At 36.9% G+C, this 18,543-nt stretch overlaps 1 protein-coding gene across 1 annotated transcript in view; it reads left to right on the forward strand.

Annotated features, from left to right (window-relative positions):
* Positions 1-18,543, forward strand: part of RELN (reelin) — a 511,483-nt gene that overhangs the window by 228,306 nt on the left and 264,634 nt on the right. Inside the window, exon 7 of the mRNA XM_056118569.1 lies at positions 13,448-13,544. Within this exon, the coding sequence (XP_055974544.1) occupies positions 13,448-13,544 (97 nt within the window). The remainder of the gene's footprint in view (positions 1-13,447; positions 13,545-18,543) is intronic.

Below are 18,543 nucleotides of genomic sequence, written 5' to 3' on the forward strand. Positions count from 1 at the left end.
GTAAAAGCCTTAGTATAGCACAAGGAAAGCACCGACCTAGACTCTAATCCATTTGATAATCTCATGAAAATATTAACTTAATATAGTACTTAGTCTGAAATGGAGCAAAACAATTGGCAATTATCTTATTTAAGTTCTTTTTCTTTGAGGAAAAAAAAAATTAGCAAAACTATCAAAAGGCTGAGATTGTAGGAGGGAGGCAAGTTCATCTAGCTAAAGCTTTATTCAATAATTACTGACTTCATAGTCTGTAAGAAAAAAGATCAAATAAGCAGTAAAACCATTTGTAGGCCACTGGGAAGTCGAATTTCTTCCCCTGCTCCTGCATTGCCATCTGATAAATCACACACACACACACAAAAATACCCAAGACAACAACAGCCACCAAGAGGGGATTCCATATATTTGCCAAGTGTGAGAGCCACAATGTCACTGTATCACTGTCATCCCATTGTTGCTCATCGATTGCTCAAGCAGGTTACAGTAATGTCTACATTCATCCCTGTCACGTGCTAGTGTAGCCCAGTGGCATCTGCTTGCTCCAGGAACATGAAGAGCATGTTGTTGTTACTGTTTTTGTTGTATCGGATACGTCACGGGTAGCTTGCCAGGCTCTGCCGTATGGGCAGGATGTCCTCAGTAGCTTGCCAGGCTTTCCGAGAGGGGCGGAGATTTTTGAGTTTATATAACTGAGTCGGAGGTGGTTTGTGGGTGTATCTCCGACATACCTAACTTTTGGCTGTTTAATTTCTTGGTAAAATTGGCCCCAAGTTGTTGGGGTCTGGTCAGAGGCACAGCAGCAATTTTGGGGTATCTGGAAGTCAGAAGGCACCATCAGGCTGCTGGTGCACTCATCTCACAGGTACAGGTTGACATGCTGGCAGCACCATACCCCTGAGCCACAAAATCAGTAACATTTAATTGAATTTGGACTGATGAACCATGTCACTGGGAAAGAAACTGGGAAAAATATATTCATTTTGCTTAATAGCTATAGGTGGGTCTGGAAGATAATGTTAGGCAAAAATCAGCCATGGACATGAGGGCTCCACTTTCCTGCTGAAGGATTTCTAAGGAATTGTTTTGTAGTAGTCACTCAGAAGACATTTTAGGCCAGAGAGATACCACATTGGTTCTGTGCTTCCTTTGCACACAACTAATCTGGGTTTGATCCTCGGCAGCCCATATGATCCTCTGAGCCTGCCAGGAAGGATAACTGAGCATAGGACTTAGGAGTAAGCCCTGAGCACAGCTGGGAGTGTGCCCTCTCCCACACAAAATAAAAACCTAAGATATTCTAACCGAATAGGCCTGGTTCATGTAACTTAAGACATAAGCCTTACATATATGTTTTTTCAGAAGTTAATAGGGGAGATTATGAATCTATGAGAAAAGTAAGGTGAAATAAATATTTTCTGTGATAAATGCCAGAGTGTCTAAAATACCTGTGTATTTTGGGGTTGGGAAGTTACAAATTGTTTTTTGGGGTTAATAATCCAGTGAACTGATCTTATTATGTACATTTTCATCTTCCAGTCCTTTCTCACTTTCTTCCCCTTGACTTCTTCACCTCTGTCTATTATTATCTGCTTGTTATCTCTCATTGGTTAATAACTCATTTCTCTTATTGAAAAACTTCTGTCCAACTCTCCTTTGTTTTTTTCTGCACCCTCTTACCTTGATGTAATTGTTCTGGGAAAAAGCTTCATCTACAGTGGAAAGGTTAGCAGGAGGTTTCCATAATAAAATAAGGTACGAATCCATAGGCTTATAGTTTCCTTCTTCAGTTGCTGTTTTAGGTGACAGAAACAAGAGCTCACTCAAAACAATCAAATGTTAAGTACATTTGGAGCATGTGAGAAAATATTTCTTTAAACAGCATGTAGTAGAATTCACCATAGTGGGAGGTCAGAATATTGTGTGCAGTAGTAGGATATTAGAGAGGTTATTTTTAACTCAAATAATATTTGTCATTGTACCTGTTAATAAAGAAGAGATCAATTGTTTAAACTCCCTAGTGAAACAAGAAGAGTTCTCTTACCTTCCTTGGTAAGAAGTAATGAGAAAGATGAGCTATAAATGGAGTTTGTCGTTTTCACATTTAGAGCATGTGTTAGCTCCTCTTTAAAAAAAGGTATGACTTAGTTGAAGGTGATATTATTCTCAGTTTTAGAGACTGAAATTTCCTTACCTTTTTCTTTCTAAAACTATCCCACATTTCCAAAAAGAATGGTACCTTAGGAAATTTTTAAGGTTTATTTTGTTTAATGGTGATGTAAGCAAATTCTTTATTGTAAAGTATTATCTCTTGATTATAAGATGAGGTTAAAAGTTGTGTGTTCTGGTTGGTGAGGTTTGATTGGAAACTCAGAGGAACTCTGGTGTCTTCAGGAGAAGGTCACTGACTGCCCAACTGCCACATAACCTCCAGGGCCATTGACTCAGGTGGGTTCTCAGATTCCCTGATGGGACCTTGCAAGCTCACACTTCCTGTCTCATCAGCATTTGCAGCATGAGCTGGGGAAATAGCCGTGTTATCCTTGGGTCAGGAAACTACCGGAAGTTTTTCTTTTCTTTTCCAACTTTAAATTAATTTTTATAATTGGAATAAATGCTGTTAAAATTCTTTTAATATTTTATTCAGAAATGCTGGTGAATGGGCAATTCAGGCCCGTTGAATGCCAGATTACTTATTCCAGAGCTAAGCTGCAGATAGTAACTCTTGTAGAGGCAATAAATTATGGATAGATAATAGGATGTCCTCAGTCTTGGGGACAAATGACATATATCTCAAATGAGAATTTGATGATAGCTGATTGTCAGTGAGTTTCCAGGTAATTAACTTGTTTCAGCAGAGTGCCTGACTAAAGGCTGAATGATTTCAGTCTGATCTTAAAAAGAAGAATGAGTCATATAATTAAATTGCATTTGAGAAAATAGTATTTCAATTATTTATTTATTGCTATCAGGATGATGTCACAACCAACCATTCATAAATCTCTGGCTGTACGAATGACCAACTTTCTCATTAATCCTCCTCCTCTTTCCTGTATTGAGTGTGAGTCACTGCATTACGTGGGGACCTTGGACTCCAGGGACATTTCTTTTCTGCTTCCTCTGCACCCACTGAGTGCATTCTTGAGCATATTTTCCAACCTACTCATTTAAAAATCAGAATTGGAAACAATTGTACCTTTAAAAATGTATTCCTGTTTCCCATCAATACTGTACTATGAACAGTTTCAACTATAAAGAGAAGTTGAAACTTACAGAGTGAACACTCATATATTTACTAGCTAGATTCTATAATGATAAGAATTGTATTTTATTTGACCCATCATAAATCTGTCCAACATGATCTGTCTTAACGATAGCTACATTTTAAATTAAGTTGCAGTTATCAAAATACTTTACAGTGTCATCTTGGAAGCCAAACAGATCTCATTTACAATGAGATTTGTGTAAAGTTGCCCTTGAAAAGAAGGACATTAATACATAAATTTCCCACAACTCCTAGGTTCATTATAGTTAAATGATCTGTCATAGCTATTGTACTGTCTAAAAAGTAGTGTGCAAGGGCAAGGATGTAGTGTAAGTAGTAGGGTACATGCCTAACCTGCCTAACCTGAAGCCCTGAACTTCATCCCCAGTAGCTCATGCACACCCCTACACACAAACACACACACATACACACACACAAGCACCACAGATACGACCCTGGGGGCCCCTTACCACTGCCAGGTATAGAAGTATTAGGCTAAAAACTATGCCCCTATAAAAAATATTAATGCTTTTCTTGAGTATCTTGGGTCTCTTCCACATTGATACTTTTGCTATCTCAGACATCCATCATCCACAGGCAAGAGGTACATTCTCTTAGTAGAGCTGCACATTACATATAATTCCTTGTCTCAACAAGAAATTACGATCTAAATAATAGAAAAGCGTAAATAGAGAACTGGTACCAAGTAACAAGTTTCAAACTTCCAAGGAGCATGTGATAGGGAAGGACAAAACCGTGATTTAAAGGATTTCCTTTTGAGGGACTAGAACGCTAGTACAGGGGCTAAGGCAGTTACCTTGCATATGGCTGATCCAGGTTTACACAGCACCACATATAGTCCACGACAGAACACTGCTTAGTGTGGTCCAAGGAAAATCAAAATTCAAAACCAAAGCATATTTTCCTTTTATGTTTATGGGAAATTGACTCTGGTTGTATTGGTTAATAAATATCAGCCTTTGAATTTATTGACTCTTTCTATTTTTATTTTTTGCTAGTGAGAAAACAATATTGTGATCATATGTGTATATGATGAATAATCTAAGAATGAAAACAACCAAACCAAAGGAACATTGAATTTCTCTTTTTACAAAAATCCAGTAAACCAATTCTTTTTTTTTTCTTGCTTTTTGGGTCACACCCGGCAATGCACAGGGGCTACTCCTGGCTCTGCACTCAGGAATTACCCCTGGCAGTGCTCAGGGGACCATATGGGATGCTGGGAATTGAACTGGGTCAGCCGCGTGCAAGGCAAACGCCCCACCCGCTGTGCTATTGCTCCAGCCCCCAGTAAACCAATTCTTAAGATTTTTTAATGAATCCCAGGACTTTATTTTTAAATTATTATACACATTTTCATTATTAAAGCAAAATCCTTTTATCCTATAAATTTAAAAAAATATTTTTAAAAAATCTATTGTTTCTTTTGAAATAAAACTTTTTAAATTTAATCACTGTGAGCTACAGTTACAAAGCTTTCATGAATGAGTTTCAGTCATACAATGACAAAACTCCCATCCCTCCACCAGTGTACATTTTTCACCACCAATGTCCCCAATATCTCTTCCTCTGCCTACCATCATTCCACCCCTCCCCCTTCCTCTGTGGTATACAGTTTTCCTCTTACTCTCTCTCTGCTTTTGAGCATTATACTTTATAGTACAGATACTGAGAGACCATCATGGTTGGTCCTTTATCTACTTTGAGCACACATCTTCCATCCCGAGCAATCCCTTCATCCATCATAGACTTAGTGATCCTTCTTTATCCCAGCTGCCTTCTCTCCCAGCTCATGAGATAGGCTTCCAACAGTGGAGAACTCTTCCTGGTCTCTAATGTCCTTGAGTGTTAGTCTCATATTTTGTTTCAAAATAAACTTCGGCAGAAGAAACAACAGGATACATTCTTTGAATTACACATCCTTTTCTTATGATTGTTTTTTTCTTTTCTCTTAATGGCTGCATTTTGGTAGAATGGGAAGAAAATGGAACAGAGTTAAAGGATCTGAATTCTAGTCCTGTTTCATCAATTGTAAAATGAGGTGATAAGGATGGGGTGAAACTTGAAATGCAATAATGTGAACTCGAGTAATAAATAACCTTCATGTGTAAGCTAAGCATGTGATAAATAGGTTCAGAGAAAGGTTAATAAATTCAGGCTTTGCATGGTTTCTGAGGATACCAGCATTCCCTTTTAGTATATATAGATAAATACACACACACACACACACACACACATACACACACACACACACACACACACACACACACATAGTCTATTGCTTGCAACAGAATTTATTTTAAGATGGGCAATTCTTATATATCATGATATCTGTTATATTTTTATTTTCTATTTTTTATGTTGGAAATAGTAAAAGGAAGAATAGATTTCTTGGATTAGAGAGATATTCAGGATTTCTTTCAATATTTGGCAGAGAAAGTGTACTCATTTCTAATCCCTAGCCAGGGAGGTCACATTCCTTTTTTAAATTGAAAAACAAAAGTCTGTTTAACTGGGATTATTTAAAACTTCCTTCTTCCCACAAACCTCTGAAGACTGTGCTATCTAACTTTACAAAGCCCATCATTTACTTGTGAGAATGAGAAAATTGAATAAATTCAATTGGGACGGCACAGTTTAAATGTCAGGAACAAATGGCACCATTTTTCCCTCTCCAAACCAAAGAATACTGGACAGCTCGTTATCCAGCTAATTGAACCCAGTTCTGAGGAACTTGTAGAACTTTTCCATCAAGGAAGAGAGGGATTTCAGAGGCTTCATGATCTTAGGAAAGAACACCCACTGAGGCAAAATTTTGTATATAACTCCATTCAAACAATTTAAATTGTTAGATGCTTTCTGAAAAAGAGAGGAGTTTAGAACTGGAGTAGCACTGAGGTATTGTTTTAAATTTTTGGTTGAACTAGGAATTACTTTATAGCTGAATGTTTATTTATAATTGTGTATTTTTCAAGCTCATCTTCTCTGTTTAGCATGGATCACTATTTTCATCTGGGAAGCCCTGACCACTAGTTGACCTTTTTCTTGTATGATGACAGTCATGTAGTTGACAGTGTTAACTATAATGAAAGTTGGCACCTGAGCGATAGCACAGTGGGTAGGATGCTTGTCTTGCATGTGAGGCCAACCCAGGTTTGATTCCCCAGTACCTCATATGGTCACCTGGGCCCACCAGGAGTGATTTTCTAGTTCAGAGCCAGGTGTAAGCTCTGAGCTCCACCAGGTATGGCCTAAAAACCAAAAAGAAAAAAAAGTATTAGGAATGTTATTTTATAGTAAAAATGTTCCATTATTAGAAAATTTTCCTTTATGGGCAGCACAGTTTATGGAACATGAAATGAACCCTAATATTCATAAAAAGTAAGCAGGAAGGGACTTAGATTGATACACACTGAAAAATCTACATGATATTAGAGCTCTCTCAAAACCAGAACAATATCAATGTTCTACCAGGGTAAATTCTTATACTTCTTTGATTCTCACTCTTTTTTCTTCTCTCTCCCCCGACACCCAGCAATATGCATTACTGTGATTTCAAGCATATCCTCAACTTCCATGTCAATGCTCATCCCTTTTCTCTGAAGCTTACATATATAACCATATATACATGACTACTGGCTACCATATTGAATAGCACTGTGTATATTGAACTGCACTATATACAGTATATATAACTACATAGAGTTATATGTAAGCAATCATAGTCAGCTTCGGTTGTCAGCAGCCCAAAGCTCAGTCAGTTCCCAAACCCTGTAATTTTCTGGAGCTATGCTGTCCAATATGGTAGACTTTAGTCATATCTTGCCATTGAACACTTAAGTGTGGCAAGTCTGAAAGAAGAGGTACTATAAAAGTGAGATACACCCACATTTTGAAAACAGTATAAAAAGTGAGAACTGTATCATCAATAATTTAATATTAATTACATACGAATATTAAATGTTCACGGTCACAGTCTTCCCGTTGTTCATCGATTTGCTCGAGCAGGCCCAGTAACATCTCCATTGGAGACTTTGTTGTTACTGTGTTTGGCATATCAAATACATCATGGGTAGCTTGCCAGGTTCTGCCGTGCGGGCGAGATACTCTCGGTAGCTTGCCGGGCTCACCGAGAGGGGCGGAGGAATCGAACTCGGGTCAGCCATGTTGGCTGCATGCAAGGCAAACGCCCTACCGCTGTGCTATCACTCCAGCCCATTAAATGTTACTAAAATTAATTTCACTTGCTCTTTTATTTTTAGATCACCATTATAAAGTTGAAAATTAAATATGACTCACATTACATTTTTATTGAATGATACTCTAAGTATACCCACTTTTCTCCATCTCTACCTTGTTTCAAGACTTTTTAATATTCCTTTGTATTACATCAATAGCCTTTTCTTTCCTGTCTCCAACTATTGGTTAGAGTAATGTTTCTAAAAGTTGAATTTGTCTCATGGCTTTAGAAATAGAAAACAAGGAGCCTGAGTAGCAGGGAGTGAGTTGTATGTTGTTCGGTTTGGTTTGATTTGGTTTTGGAGCCACACTTAGCTGTTCTCAGGTCTTACTCCTGGGTCTGTGCTCAGGAGTACTCCTGGTGGGCTTGATGGATCATGTGGGGTGCTAGGGATCCAACCCAGGTTAACCATATGCAAGGCAAATTCCCTACTGCTGTACTATTGCTTCAGCCTCTTGAATCTTGGTTTAGAAATTATAAGCTGTGTAACCTTATCATTTAATGCCTTTAAATTTCAGGGGGTAATCATCTAAATGAGGATCAAACTACAGAGAAAGATATATCATTTGAAATAATTAAGGTGTTGTTTGTGGAGCTCCTTGAAGAGTGCCTACAACTTTGTCAATGGTTTAAGTATACTAAGAGTGTTCTACTTATGTGCCATAATCTCTGTGTTCTTGGTTCCCTCTCACACTCTTTACTTTTATCCTTCCCAAAACAGTTCCTGTTTCTCATTCAGGACCAACTTCTTAGAGATTACCTTTTCCTCAATTTGAATTAGATGCCATCACAATCAGTACATCATCCTATTACAAGAATTGAAGAGCAATGGGTAATATTACAGGAACTGAAATTAGAAAACCCTGGATTCAAATTTCAACTCTGTTACCTTTCCAACAGTATGATTTCAAAAAAATACTTAATTTCTCAGAAGCTCAATTTTGTTGTAAGTATAGTAAGGACTATGATAGCTACTTAAAAAGAAATTGAGGGATCAGAGAGATCAAATGCTTACCTTGCATCCTGCTGACCCTGATTTGAATCTGTGGCACTGTATGTGATCCCCTTGACCACTAACAGGGGTTACTATTAAGCACAGATCCAGGAAAAGCTCCTGAGTATCACCATATGTGACCCCAAAACAAAAATCAACAGCACATGTGTGACTCCAAAACAAAAACCACCACCAACAAGAAATTGAGAGCTTTGAGTGGGTTTTAGCTTATATGAATCATAGAAAGAACTACTTAACAGTTCTGGTTATATTAGTAACCTACATAAGGTTTGGGGAATTTTTTGATGCCAGTGGTAGTTGTCTGGGTCTAATACAGGTCTTCATATATATGAATCCTGTGTTCTCGCACTGAGCCACCTCTCTGTCCCCAGTCCTCTCTGTTATTGTGTATTTGCTTCTTACTGCTTTTTCATCTGGAGTGCAAATGCCTGGAAGAAAATTAGTTTATTTGTCTTTATCACTGAAACTTACTATAATACCTGTAAGTCCTTAACACAAGTGTGTTAAATACAAGAGTTAATGAGTGAATGATGTATGACTATATAATGCTCTTGGCAGTTAAGTGTGAGTTTGATTTGACCCCCCAAAGGGATGGGCATTCAGGGCAAATTAAAATAAATTATGTTGACAAACCCAGTCACACAGTGAGGAATTCAAACAAAGGCCATTTAAAAGGCCTTGGCAGGAAATTGCCATTAGTCCTTGGTGAAGCCTTTGTGACCCCAAGGGGAGCAACCCAGTGAGCAAATAATTTTAAATCCTTAAGTGTCATGAAAAGGACATTAAATTAAAATTTATGTTAATGTATTTTAAATTTTTATTTAGGCACCTTGATTTTCAATGCTGTGAATAACAAATTTCAGGCATACAATGCCCCAGCTCCAAACCCACCATCAGTGTCATCATCCCTTCACCAGTGTCCCCAGGTCCCCTCCCCTCCTTGCCCAGCTTTTTCTTAAGAAAGCTCATGGTTTGGATTTAATTATTTGGTTCATATGTCTACTGTGAACCAAATAATTAAATACAGTAGTGCTGTCTTTTGTGGCTTTAACGTATACAGTTTCCTGTCCTCTGTAGCATCAGTGTTTCATACTCTTTATCCCCGACTTCCCTGCCTTTCTCGCTCCTGCAATCTGGAGCCCAGAGCTTGGCTACCTTAAAGTGTAGAGGTGGTCGTGCAAGCCAAATGGGGAGGTTTTGTTTGTGTTTTTGTTTATTGATTTCTTTTAGTTCTGTTGTTCTACAAGAGAGAAATGGCTCTTCAATCCTATCAAACACTTGTTTTCTATTCAGTAGTCCCCTAATGTGGCAGGAGCGATAGCACAGCGGGTAAGGCGTTTGCCTTGCATGTGGCCGACCCAGGTTCGATTCCTCCTCCTCTCTCAGACAGCCCGGCAAGCTATGGAGAGTATCTCACCTGCATGGCAAAGCCTGGCAAGCACCCCGAGATGTGTTCGATATGCCAAAAACAGTAACAGCAAGTCTCACAATTTGTTGTGAGAGGTTACTGGTGCCCGCTCGAGAAAATCGATGAACAACGGAAGGGGAGTGCTACAGTCCCCTAATGCTGGGCTTAGGCCATCTATGGCAGAATCATCTTTAAATAATACTTAGATATCTAGACTGTACTGAATCTTAAACCCCTTGGGAGGAAGACATGTAACATATATTTTATAGAGATATTATTATGTTGGATTGGGAAACTGCTGATCAATATTTTTAGGCAAAAAATATTGCAATATGAATTCAAACACCAGGTCTAAGATTTTTTTTTTATCAACAGTGACGCTTTTTGCTCTTGAGCCTCCCCAGGGGTGCTTAGTGGGTATGGAGGCCCTTCACAGTGAGCTTTGGCCAGCTGGGTCAGTAGTTCAATGCGAAGGCCCAAGGATGTGGTCCAGCCCTTTGATGCTGGGAATTAACAGGATGACCCAATGATGCTTAGAATTGTTCAGGACTACACCTGGTGGTGCACAGTGTGAGCCATACTGGGAACTGAACCTGGGTCGATCACATTCAAAGCAAAAACTTTAACTCTTGTACTCTCTCTAGCCCAACAGTGTGAGGTTTTATTTATTATTTTATGCTAGAAGACTCCCAAGCAGTGCTCAAAAGGCCAAGGCCCTCTTCCAGTGATTCTTTAATTCATCAGCATAGGATGTGGTGCTGCTCAGGCCCTATGGATCCAGGAATTACCCTGTCTGTGCTAAGGGGGCCTCCAGAGCTGCACCTGGTAATAGTATTCTGCCAGAAATTGAACTGCTATTGGCTGAACACTCAGTCATTGAACATTCTTTTAATTTTTTCTCTTCAAAAATTGATATTACTCACAAACCATTTCACCGTAATTTGGAAGCCAAAGAATCCTATCTATCACTGAGTTAAAATCCAACTATAACTTTTTTTAAAATTTGTTTAATTTTTATTAGTGAGACATCATGAGTTACAGTTGTAGACTTACAAATTTTTGTGCTTGGGTTTCAGTTATACAATGATCAAATACCCATCCTTCCACCAGTGCCCATTTCCCACCACATGAATCCTAGTATCCCTCCCACCCCCATACCCCCCATCCTACCCTGCCTCTGTGGCAGGGCATTCCCTTTTGTTCTCTCTCTCTTATTGGGTGTTGTGGTTTGCAAAAGAGGCAATGGGTGACAATCATGTTTGGTCTAAAGTCTACTTTCAGCATGCTTCTCCCATCCTGGGAGGATCCTCCCAACACCCTTTCTGTGGTGCTCCCTTCTCGATCTGAGCTGCCTTTTCCCCTAGCATGTTTGGCTGGCCTCCAAGCCATGGAGTAAAATTCCTGGTACTAATCTTGGCCATTCTTGGGTGTTAGTCTCCTATTTTGTTACTTTATGTTCCCCAGATGAATGCAGTCTTTCTATGTCTATCCCTTTCTTTCTGAGTCATTTCGCTTAACATGATACTTTCCATGTAGTACCACTTGTATGTAAATTTCATGACTTCGTCTTTTCTAACAGCTACATAGTACAACTATAACTTTTGACCCTATCTCTTATACGTTTGTGACAATCATACCACTTAGAAAAAATAATCATAATTTTATGAATAGTAAAGCAGTACTAATAAGTTCATAAGGTGGGAAAGTTCCTGTGACGGGAAGACCTTCAGGTCTGGAAGAAAATGGTGAACATACATAATAATGATAGCTAACATACTGATACTTCCATAATATTTCCTATGTGCCAGCCACTATTCTAAGTGGTTTTGATGTAAGGCCTTAATAGTAGGTGTTCATGAAGTTGTCTGGTAGTCAATCATTCAAAAAATACTTGTGAAATACACTGAGTTAAGAACTGAATTGTGAACAAGAGCTATATTGTTTATACATATTAAGTTATTATTCTGTCTCTTCTAATATCAAGGACATTTTATTAGAATCTTTGCTTCACAATTATCAAAAGGAAGTTTAAATCTTCTGCTAAGACATGTGATGCCATGAAATGCTAGCATTTTAAATACCTTATCATTTCATGTTTCTCCAGAAAAAAAATCAAATGTTTTTTGGTTTGTTTTTAATATTTATTACATTTTACTTATTTTTATCATCATTTAGGTAGCATGCTTACAATAGTGCTAAAGTTTATGATATTCATGTACAGAATTATTTACTTACTTTAGTCAATGGTTTTTGTGCTGCTGATCATATTTTGTAAGAATATAGCTAAAAGCTTTTGAATAATCATTTATTCCATATACACATACTTTAAAAGATTTTCTATTCACTGTGCTTTTATTTATTGTGATTTTGCCAGTTGATTTTATGGACTACCTCATATATTTTCATAATTTTATCTTCTTCCTACTTGAGTGGGAGTTCCTGCATCTTCTTTTTTCTGAAAGTAGCAAACAGCTGAAATGCCATAATGCTGTGATCTCCAAAACAAAGGGCATAGTGCCTGCCCTTTCCAGAATATTTGGCGCCTAGAATGTGCAAGTTCTTTACAGTGTTTTGTACATGAAATACAGTTCTCATGTTGTTTGAGGTTCAGACAGAGAAAACTCAGACCTTTCTTTCTACACAGTAGGCATGTAATGTTTGCAGGTTGGAATGTCAAAATGCAGAACATTGCAAATATTAAGTGTAAATATGCAAAGTCTAAGTTACAATATTTATACTTCTAATTTCTGCTAAAGATAAGATGTTTCATTAGCCTTTTCATTTTATAGTAGTAACAGAGCAACTAATTAAATTATATGCAAGGTTAGTGTATTAATACAAAATCTTTCTTGAATTACATATTTCATATCAATATATAGACTAAATAACCTCTGATTCCATTGTCTCAGCATAGTATTTTTAGCCCTGCATATTTGAGGATAGTTGTTTTAAGCATAATCATCATAGCTCAAAAGAAAATTAAGAATTAATTGATTAAAGAATTAAAAATTGTAAAGCAACATTATTTCAGAGATAAACATTTTACAATCATCATATAGATATATGCTCTCTTTAATAATTTCAAACATCCCTATACTGAAAGTAGTATATATTTAATTGTTGGTAAGAATCCTCCCCCACAAATATTAAGTAACTCCTATGAAATTATTTCTGTGTTCTGCTTTATATACCCTCTCACTTGATCTTTATGATAACAGTGTGAGTTTTCTGTCATATTTTTATTCTTATTTTACAGGAAAGAAAAAAATGAAATTTTAGGAGGTGAAATAAATTTCTCATGATTAGGAGTAACTGAAATAAGTTTATTTAAGTTAAAAATCTTTCTGGCTTTATGTTTCTTTAATGTGTGACAACACAGAATACCATTACTTTCATGAAAATATTTCTTTTACAAAGTAAGAGTAACTATTACTTCTTTCTTTATCAGAGCAGTAAACCACTCCAGGTCTCAGACTAGGAATGTATTCTGTGTTCCCACAGGGCTGAGTGTAACAACTGTGAGACCGGGGAACAGTGTGGTGCAATTATGCATGGCAATGCTGTCACCTTCTGTGAGCCATATGGTCCAAGAGAATTGGTAAGTATATTCTATTTATGAACATTGTTCCAAATATATTATCTTTACTGGGCTTTTTTTTGTCAACAAGGGTGCTCTTATGCTCCAACAGCTCAGATGAAAATTCGCAGTTTTATGAGACCTATCACAAATACCTCAAAATTAGGAGAGGTGATTTTTTTAAAATCTTATTTTCAAATGCAGAACTGCACTGGAAAAAAGCTTTTCAACCAGAGTGAGGTTAAGAGTTTAAAAAAAATGAAAAATTAAGTAATTCAACAATAGCATTGGCAGTCTCAATGGATCTCACTAAACATAGTATAACACTATTATCAGATGGTCTGGGAATATGACATGTATGTCTAATGACATATATAGAATCTATACCTATATCATATCTAAAAAATTTGCTGTTTGGAAAATTTTTATAAATTTTTATATTTGTAAGCTTAATTTTTTGCAAGCTAAAAATGTTAGAAGAGCAGTTTTATCACATTTAAAAACTTCATTTCTTATCTACAGATAAACATGAATACATTTTAAAGTTAAAAAGCACTCTGAAAAATGAGGTTTTTTTGGTTTGTGACTTGGAGTCTTCAGGTAGCCATTGCTAGCAATATTTAGCCAGCCAGACCTGGTAGATCAGAGGTAGGCCTGAGGATGTGGAGTTGCTTGGACCCCACCCAGCCATGCCAGGGTTTAAACTTGCAAGTTTCAACTCAAGCAGAGCATGCTTCACTGATCACTGAGCTATCTCTCCAGCCCCTGAAAAATAAAGTTTTTTTCAAAGTGTTTTGTGCAAGATTATTCACAAAAAAAGTACTTTTTTTAATTTAGACTAAAATATGAAATGAAAAGTGAGTATTCTAGGTTGATTAGTTCTCATTCCCACATGTCCAGTAGACCTTTTATTGCTGTCACTCAATACATCCTCGCATCAACACTACATTTGTTCCACTTTTTTTGTCTTGTTTTGTTTTGTTTTTGGAGCTATTAAACCACCTGGAGTGGTTTACTGCTCAGATAAAGAAAGAAGGGTAGTTGGTGGGTACACCCAGCAGTGCTCAGGGTATACTACTGTTCTGTGTTTGGAAGTCACTTCTGACAGTGCGCAAGGAATTGTGCAGTCCTGAGAATTGAACCTGGGTCTGTGCTGCGTGCCAATTGCTTCAGCCCATTGAGCTATCAAATCTTCCAAAAGAAAAACAAAGGATAATCACTGGTGATAGCTGTGTATGTGTATAGGAAACAACCAATAACAGTATTGTAAATCACAGAACTTCAGTTAAAAAAAATAAATTAAGCCCCAAAATTCCTTCCCCCAAATAAGGACGATGATTTTTTTTTTTTGCTTTTTTGGGTCACACCCGGCAATGTTCAGGGGTTACTCCTGGCTTTGCACTCAGGAATCACTCCTGGCTGTGCTCGGGGGACCATATGGGATGCTGGGGATTGAACCCAGGTTGGCCGCGTGCAAGGCAAACGCCCTACCTGCTGTGCTATTGCTCCAGCCCTGGGAGATGATCTTTTTAAAAGCAGTTGTTGAGCATAACATGACACCCGCCATAACCGTGCTGCAGGATCCCACGCCAGGCTGTTTCACTTGGGGCACCCTGTATGGAGGTGGGTGGGTGAGACCCTTCTCCGCCCCTGGAGACCCAGCCTTGGCAGACAAAAACCTCCATCAACTGCTGCCATGCTCACGGCCGCTCTCCACACACACACGGGTTGAGCCTCACCCACAAGTGAACCTATTCCTGGACCACACAGCCACATTTGCAGCCATGCAACCCTTCATAGGACACACCCTACCCATACTCCAAGAGTACCACACCACATTTAATGGGGTTCAAAGGAGAAAGCAGTCTTAGAGGGAAATGTTTTTTGCAGATATATATGTAAATATATATATATATATATATATATATATATATATATAAAATATCGGGCTGGAGCGATAGCACAGCAGGTAGGCGTTTGCCTTGCACGCAGCCAACATGGCCAACCCGAGTTCAATTCCTCCGCCTGTCTCGGAGAGCCCCGCAAGCTACCGAGAGTATCTCACCCTCACGGCAAAGCCTGGCAAGCTACCCGTGACGTATTGGATATGCCAAACACAATAACAAGTCTCACAATGTTACTGGGCCCGCTGGAGAAAATCAATGAACAACGGGAGGACAGTGACAGTGATATATATATATATATATACATATATATATATATAATCACACAATGCTCAACCTTTATCAACATGTTATCTCTTATAGAAGGACTTAATGGCCCCTGGGTGAAATACAACAATCTTCACACTCTTATCTCTAAGGATACTTTTTTGTAGCACTTTTAGCGGTTTTTCATAACAAACAATACAAAATACATTATTTCAGTTTTGCTTTGGGGCAGGGATTGGGGTTCAGGATGGAAACATTGGAAATATGATGGTGGGAAGGTGTAATAATGGTTGGATTGATTTTTGAATATTAAATGTAATCAATTATTGTGAACTGCTTTATAAAATAAAAAAAATAAAAAGCAATTGTTATTTTATCCTCTTGGTTCTGCTTCTTTGCAAATTTATATTCTATTTTCTGCTTTTCACCTTGAACTTCACTATCTTTTTTTCTCTTGCATTATTTTATTATCATGAGGCTTTGTGTTTTTCATCTCAGTGATACATATTATATTTCAGATTCATTAAATTTAAAAGTGACAAAACCCTGGCTGTTACAATAAAAGAAATAAAAAAACTGTATAAGCAATTTTTAAGAAGATTTAGTTATCAAAATGTGAGTCAATTAACTTTATAACATGGTTCTTATACATATACTGCTTAAATGCACTTTCATGGCAAGGATATACTTAATTTATTAAAGATATCAGCTTTAGAACATTGATGAATTGAAAAGGTTTTAGTTGAAATTAGAACACAAACTGAATTAATTGGATGCAAATTAAAATAATAGGTGCTCATAATTCAAGTCTCACAAAGTATTATAATATTCCTACAGACAAATGTGAGTTTGATAGTGAAGTTCTTTTAAAAAAAAGGTTTTTAGTACATTTTAAATAATGTAACATGACTGAATCAATTACCTATAAACTTTAAAGCAAAATTAAATTTTTACTAGTTAATTGAGCTTAGAATAAGTGTCTATTAAGGAATGTTCTTTCATTCAGTATTATTTTTGGAAATAGAAAATTATTTTTTGTATCTACTGATTAATATGAAATTAAAATACCTGGAAATATAATATCTAGGTACATAGTTCCATAGCATAAAAACCTAAGGATCTAGTTAATTCAATCTCATGTACACTTAATCCTAGTTGTTTCACTCTCACAGTATATTTAGTTTTGGAGCTAATACATCCAAAGCACATTTTAATTATATTCTAAAATTAATGTGAAATGAGTCTTTGAACTAAAGAGAAAAGCTATGCAAAATAACTATCTATCTGAATAAAAACAAATTCATATTTCCATTATAAATATTTCATTACAATGAATGTTTTGTAGACAAAGAAAATAGAATGAAGATTTATTGACAGTGATGGGGATCACCTCCACGTTTTATATACTAACCACTTCTAAATTCTGATAATTTTTTTTCTGTATTTATATACATGGAGCTAAAAATGTATTGTATTCAAGATGCATTCCTAGAACACAGATCAGCAAAATGAGAAGTGAAGAATTTAACTTGTCAGCCAACAGGTCATTTTGTTTACTAAAATCCTCTTATTTGTATGAACTTTAAATCTGAATCGAGTCAAAATGTTATGCATGAAGAAAGCTATCAGCCCCCAGATGGCACCTTTAAAGATAGCTTTTTACTTTCATAAATCTAATTCTTACTGAAGTTAGACCATAGGCAAAAATCTTAATGAGTGCACAGTTTGATTTTTTAAATTTTTTTTACATTTTTATTTTTTAAAATACCAAGAAGGACACCTCTATTTTGTGAATTAGGCATTTTATTTTTATCAGAGCCAAAAGGAGTGAGTGTGACCTGTGCTAATGCATGGACTCCCCCTGCATTTATGTTCTTACTCCTACTGTGCCAGCCGCCCGCCTATGTTTATTTGGGCAGAATTTCAGGTGGAGGCATCTAGCTTCATTCATCTTGCTCATCTAAAATCAAGATAAATCGGAAACCATTTCCCTACTTCTTTAAGAGAAAGCGTGCACTGTGAGGACTTTAAAGTTAAATTTGTAGTCTGCTTTCCATTTTAAAAAAATTATTTGCTGAATTATTCTCACATATTTATAAATGCATTTTAGACACAAGGGGGTTGAGCTAAAACAGAAAAAAAAAAAGCTCAGTAAAAACTGGCAAGGGAGACAGAATGAAAAAGCCTCATGTGCAGTGAATTCTTCAGATTCATTTAGTGTACTTGCTAATTTTCTATATTTTGGCATCTTATTGATGATTTAAGAACACAGGGTTGAGAAAAAGTTCCCCCTCAGCTTGTCACAGTTGCGCTTTTATCAAAGGCCCTTTAGTTTTTAGCCTATTAGATATAAATATTTAACAACTTCACAGACTAAAATGACTTATTTGATTGAAGAATAAAAAATAATTTGGTTAGGGAGATGGACCAAAGAGCTGGAGTATATTCTTGTAATTTCGTAGCACCTCAAGGTTGCCCAAGCACCTCCAAAATAATGATTAATTTGGAAAAAATAAGTGATGTAATTCGAAGACAGCACACTCTTGAACTTACAGAATCAAGAACCCAACAAGAGAATCCTTGACAATGAGAACCTTATTTTTCACTTCATATGAGTCAAAGCCACTGCCTGCAAGAATAAATAAACTAATGTAAATAAGGTGTTATTTATCTTTCAAAAGGAGGAATGTTATTCAGCCATGCTTCTTTATGAAACTAAGGGGAAATAATAGAAATGTTTGGAAAGATATTTCTAGAACCCATAATTTAGTCAGTTGGCAGGGGGGAGGGAGCAGAGACACAACAGTTTTTTTGAGAAATAATTCATTAAAGAACTCAAGGGCATTTCG

This window comes from Sorex fumeus, unplaced genomic scaffold (genome assembly GCF_029834395.1).
Source record: "Sorex fumeus unplaced genomic scaffold, SorFum_2.1 ptg000037l, whole genome shotgun sequence".
Classification (NCBI taxonomy): domain Eukaryota; kingdom Metazoa; phylum Chordata; class Mammalia; order Eulipotyphla; family Soricidae; genus Sorex; species Sorex fumeus.